A 6,291-nucleotide genomic window follows, 5' to 3' on the forward strand; every position below is an offset into this window, starting at 1 on the left:
AATGGTAGTATTCCGATCAGGTGTACTTGGATTCCCAATCCTATAAAAAAAACATAAGAAAATACTACTAAAACAAAACTAAAACAACACAAAAAAAAAAATAATAAAGAACATAAAAAACAAGCATAAAAAATATTGAAACTAAAATAATGAAATGACAAACCTCAACAACCCTTTTCCTAATTATGTCTTCAAACAAATCAGTTGATTGAACAATCTTCACTTGGTATTTACCCTTTCCCTAAGAGTTAACAAAATAAAACCAAAACAACAACAAGACACAAAGTCAAACAAACAAAAAACTATAAAATAGGACTAAACAAAAAAAAAACATGCAAAAAAAAGGAAATATAATCAACTTGAAAAAAAAACCTAAAACAACACAAGATCAATAGAAAAAAACCTTATCAGATTTGGGAGACTTTGGAACTTTGGCTCAAACTCAAAATCAGAGTCGGAGTTCTCCAACACAGATTGAGGGTATTTTTGATTTAGTATTCTTTGAAGTACCAGAACCTATATTTGCAAGAACAGATCTAGAAAATCAAAATAAAAAAACCACTCTTTTATTTCCCCCCAAAAAGTGTGACTAAAAATTAGAAAAACTAAAAAAATGAGAACAAGATAAAGAAGAAGAACTGAACAAGAAATAAAATAAAAAATTTATATGTTAATGGAGAGAGTAAGAGAACTTAAGGAGGAAGATAGTTAGAAAAAAGATGATAAGTGTATGGATTTTGAAAAAAAAAATAAAAGAAAGAGACCCATGAAGAAGAAGAAGAACAGAAGAGGAGCAATTACTATTACATGACACCTTATCTTCATGTTCATCAGATGAGTCCACCCATCTTCTAAAAAGAACAGGTACTTCATGTTGTTCTTGTTCTGCAATTATTTTAGAAGGAAAGGTGTTTCATAAAATATTTGTAGATATTTGGGATAGGAGCTGGTGTGTTGTCACTTTCATGGAGTGTGTCTCACTTTCATCAAAAAATAAAATGAAGACACGTTTTGACTCAAATCTTTATCATTTTTAATTTTAATTTAATAAAAATAAAAATAATAAATAAAAATAAACATGTAAAAGAAGGTTTGTTCAACTTTAATCATTATTTTTATAAATAAATAAAAAAGCTGCCACAAAATTAATCACATCATAATTTTTACACTCATTAAAATAATAAAAATAAATATAAATAATCCATAGGATAATAAACTTGAAAAAGAAAGTTTGTTCAGCTTTAATCAATCAAATCATAACTTTTACACTCATTAAAATAATAAAAATGAATATAAATAATCTATAGTGTAACATGTATCAGTTAAAATGGAATAACAAATTTATTTAGCAAAAAGTTAAGACATAGTAAAAATGTAATAAATAACATTCAATAGTAAAAATGAAATAAAAGTAGAAAATACAGTACCAAGCGTAAATTTCCCTTTACAAATCCTAATGAGTTTAGGTTAACCTGACCCATTACTCAAAATACTTATAAATACGGTCTTATTCCTACAAAGGGTTACCAAGTGGTTAATAATATTAATTCGTGAATTAAAATTCTTTTAACACCCTAATTATATAAAAAAAATCTCATCTTATTCATTTCTTAATCTTATTTTATTCAACTTAATATTCTTTTAATTCTGTTTTAGAAATCTCAATAAACAAAAATATTTTTTCAATTTTCAAAAATGGACTGCAAATTAATTTATAATCATCCATTTTTATTAGTCAAATTCGTATGCCCTTTTTTACACGAGCACTATGGAACACACATTGTAGTCAAATAGCCTCGCACCACGATTTTGTTATATGATGTCATCTCTCCAGAAAAGTTTAAGAGATTGAGAGGCCATTAATATTGATCTTATCTGCTCTAATCTAATGTTAATCTAATTCTGTCCCAGAATATGATAGAAGCTCCCACTGTTTGATATCATTTATGAGGCTTACTTCATTGAGTGGACTCCATTCAAGCAGCCAGTCCACAAAGTTTAAGACACATCACTTTCTGGATAAAAATTGCTTAAATAAATTTTGCGGCGTTGTAAACGTGTCATGCAGTTTTATATAAATATAATAAAGAAAGAAGTCACATTAGAATTGACAATTTTGAATCACAGTTTATTAGAATTGGATGACCATAACTAAATACACAATTACACATTTCTATTGCTCTTTCCTATCTTTTCTTGTACACGTTCTTTTTCTTTTGCTGAATTTTCTTGTACACGTTCTTGCTACACAGATTTAGATGAAGCAAAATACCCGTTCGAGACTATAACTTTCAGCTGCCCTTTTGTGTTGTTTGACCTTATATTTTATATATATACGGGGAACAATATTTACATAGACATTGTTGAGGCTGGGAAAAGTCTATCAAGGAAAGTATATACACCCCCTCCTAACAGTAGGGCACCACTGCAAAAATAAATAAATACATAAAGAAAGAAAGAGAACGAGAAAAAGTAAGCATAATTAGAGATTTGAGTGTGGGGAATCTCGTATAAAAAAAGTTGGTTTAAGAGAAAGATGAGCTGCCATTATACGAGTAACGAGAGAGTGCAAAGGTGGCCTATTCAATAGTTAGAAGAGATCAAATGAAAGATGAAGAATCACCTCACTGGGTTGATCCAAGCTGAAAATTTGCGAAATGAAAGCAGGCTCTGCACATAGCATGAGTCAAATACATTGAGTAGATTAGTTAGGGAGCAAAGCAGTAACCTGACTTCAACCACCCAAAAAATTGGAATGCAGAATAGCATTTTATTTTGCAATTTAGACAATGTCAAAGTTAAAATAAGTGATGGATGAAGAACCGCATACCTGCAATGCGCCAGCAAAAGAAGCAGCAATGAGCAGAGGAGCAACATAACCAGTTGTATAGGTCAGCAATAGGCTTCCCCCAATAATTGGATCCTGTCACCAGGGCGAAAAATGTTAACTAGCTAGGCAATGTCATACCATGAATGAGCTAGAATGCATCTCTGAAATTAACATATTTGTGGTTTAAGTATATTTGAGAGCTGCTGTGTCACCGCAAAAAATTAACACAATCAGCTAGTATATAAATCCAGTCGGAATGAATCCAACAGAATTTAACAAATATTTAAAATACCTTGGAAGTAGCTACATATGCTAACAAGCTGGCGAGTACTGGTGTACTGCACGGTGAGGCAGCTAAAGCAAATGTAAGGCCAGCTAGATATGCTTGCACACCTATCAAATTGTCCCAAAAATAGAAGCTTGTAAGACTTTCAGGATACCAAACTTTATACAAATACAAAGAGCAGTAAAAACTAGAATGAGAAGAAAAATGCCAATTACTTGATGGCAAATTAGCGGCAGCAGCACGGGGATCAAAATTGTCGAAGAAAGATGGAAGCTGCAATTCAATTATCTGCAAAGTTTACATGAAGATTAGTCAGACAAAATAATTCTCAGAATAAATGAAGCCAGCACATTCTCTTATAGCAACATGATACCTCAAGAAGATTCAGGCCCATAACAACAGCTAATCCTGAAGCAGCCAAAGGTAACCCTTGCCCTATCTGCCCATATGCCTTTCCAGCAAATGAGGCTGCTATCCCTAATACTGCTAGCGTAGTTGCCAATCCCAAAGCGAATGAAATTGAATTCCCAATAACCTGGCCAGGAAATATATTGAAATTCATAAAACAAATTCACGTGCGGTCTATGATGCAATTTGCAAAGAAACACTTTAGTATGTGACCTTCATTTACATACATATAGCTACAAGTAGTTTTTCTATACTCGTAAAGAACCAACACTGGCAAAAATGGTAGTCCTCATTTTATTGGTTTTTTAATATAGTTTAGCAAACGCCCACAGTGACCCTAGGGTTCTATTGCTCACCAGTTCAGCAATGTAAAATAATAAAGGAACATTTGGATGAAAATAACTCGGTTAGCAAACATTTACCTCTGATCTGCTTTTCCCAGAGCCAAATGCACCTGTAAACAAATGATCAATCAGTATATGCGATGGTTATATGTAAAAAAGTTACAAAAGGATATAGCCAAAGACAGATACCATTGCCGTAAATTTGAAGCACAAACTGCTTACCAATGTAACCAAGGGTGAGTGGCAAAACACTAAGAGTACAAGGTGAAAGGCTGGTTACAAGTCCTGCTCCAAAAATTACTGCCACACTGCAAAAAAATAATACACGTTAAAATAAAGAAACAAGCAAATGCTGACTTGTATGTTCACAGATTCTCCTTGAAATTGAGGGGAATAAGTGGAGCTGAACCTAGTGAAACTTAGTGCTGCTAATTGGTCCTGAACAGCGTCATTAGCCGTTTGACCAGCAGAAAAAAGAAAGCCACCAAACCAATCTCCAAGGCCCCCATCAGACAAAGTGTACACTGAAGCAGCGGTTACGGTTTCCTGAGAAAGTAAATTAATTCAAGTTCCTAGACATATATACAAACACAACTAGAATGAAGAGATTCATAACAACATAAAGAAATATCCTTTGTAAAAAATTTCAGAACTATATTTCTTGAAAACAGCAACTAAATATGATTATGTTAAGTTTTCAAAGCTTTTTTCACATTAGCAAACTTGTAATGGATACAAAGTATAAAGAGAGATTTGATAAACTAGGAAGCAAAGGACACTTCTAAAGAAAATTTATTGTACTCACTGCCTTTGCTAGGTCGACTGCAGCCAAATTTGCTACTGAAAACATTATAAACAGAGGAAACTGATTACAGTGCAAGCATTTAAAAGTAATGAAATGCTCATAGGATAAAACTATGAGACAAGAAAAAGGACATAAGTGAATCTGTAAGGAAGAACAAAAATAAAACATGCAAATGCAAACCACATGTGTAAATCGTGTGTAGGGTGCTTAAGAGTAAGTTAAGGAGATGAATAGTTTCAAAGCCATCAAAACAACATTCCCCACCCAAGTGAAAACAAAAAAAATTATGATAACATAATGCAATACGATATAGAAATGGGACAACAAATATCTAATAAACCTCTTTGAAAAGAGTGAACAAATGAAAGAAAACGAAGTATTGTAAAACATGTCATGTTAAGCGAAGGATAAAGACTTACCGGCCATGCCATTCATAGCTGCCATAAAGCTCAAGCTGCTGTTTACATTGATCTTTGACAATGGTGCAAGATCTCGGCAATGATCATCCTCATCTATGGAAGATGATTTTTTCACTAATGTGATTGGCCTCATATGGATACCTTGAAAATAAATATTGTAAAATTTTATATAATATTCGTACAAGCAATCCCACTGGATCACAGATACACAAAAACCTCTCAGTACATAATATTTCCATTACAGAAAATTGGAAACCACTCCTGTCGATACAGCTCAATGAAATTCTTCAAAAAAACAATAGTAACCATAAGTGTTTATTAAAGTTAATTAAAACAGATCCCGAAATTCTGCAAACACTAATATTTTCAATTAAAATTTTTTTAGAACATGAACCAAAAAAAATGGTAGATTACTTAAAGCTGAGAACGTTGTTTCCATAGAGAGTATAAAACCCTAGTAAAACTCAAAAACAGTAGATGGTAGGAAAGTAGAGACCAAACAGACTCACCACAAGTGCTTTTGTGAGCCCGCTTGAGGCTTGAAATTCTAAGAGAATGAATTCCATAGCTTCCGCAACAGTTTAGGATTAAACTCATCTCAAAGACGATTACGCAGACCGAAAATAGGGAATTTTGAATCTCAACTTCTCCGTTTTTCCAAAACTATATACAGCGCAGAAAAAAGTAGACCAGATACTGGGAAAGTAAACGGGAAATGAAACCAAAATTGAAAATTTCCTACCCCAATTTTCTCAGCAGCCAAGCAGATGTTAACAGATTTTACAGGTGTCAATTAAGGTTTGGAGTCTCGAAACGAGAGAAAAATGGTAGTTTGTTTTTTCTTTGGGTAGATTTGTCGTTATTTGGTTAGTTAAGACTTACGATAGTTAGTGAGAGTAGCACTTTAAAGTGACACGCAAATAATTATGCTCTCTTAATTTTTGTTCTGTTCAAATTTTTATACGATTTAATAAAATAAAAAATACACGAAATATGGATATTATTATTATTATTATTATTATTATTAGTATTATTATTATGATTTTTAGCCTCAGAATATAATAGTAAACAGCCTCAAAAAAAAAAAAGAAATTGTTAAGGCGATTCTCTCTCTCGGCGAAGGCGATTCCCATCTGCGACTGGTGAACTCCCATGCTCTCTTCGGAAGAGCCTAATCAAAGGATGTGCTCAGAAAGCAT

The 6,291-nt window shown here is 32.7% G+C and overlaps 1 protein-coding gene across 1 annotated transcript; it reads right to left on the reverse strand.

The window, feature by feature from the left end:
- Positions 1 to 2,039: 2,039 nt before the first annotated feature.
- Positions 2,040 to 6,032, reverse strand: LOC115725652 (cytochrome c-type biogenesis ccda-like chloroplastic protein). Its single transcript, XM_030655233.2, has 12 exons — positions 5,602 to 6,032; positions 5,093 to 5,233; positions 4,674 to 4,708; positions 4,278 to 4,414; positions 4,091 to 4,176; positions 3,947 to 3,978; positions 3,490 to 3,651; positions 3,332 to 3,404; positions 3,123 to 3,223; positions 2,831 to 2,923; positions 2,624 to 2,670; positions 2,040 to 2,425 (listed from the first exon to the last, which is right to left on the reverse strand). Exons 1-12 carry the CDS (start codon positions 5,687 to 5,689, stop codon positions 2,350 to 2,352), a joined length of 1,071 nt encoding a protein of 356 aa, XP_030511093.1. The 5' UTR covers positions 5,690 to 6,032; the 3' UTR covers positions 2,040 to 2,349.
- Positions 6,033 to 6,291: the final 259 nt, after the last annotated feature.

Source organism: Cannabis sativa, chromosome 6 (genome assembly GCF_029168945.1).
Source record: "Cannabis sativa cultivar Pink pepper isolate KNU-18-1 chromosome 6, ASM2916894v1, whole genome shotgun sequence".
NCBI lineage: Eukaryota > Viridiplantae > Streptophyta > Magnoliopsida > Rosales > Cannabaceae > Cannabis > Cannabis sativa.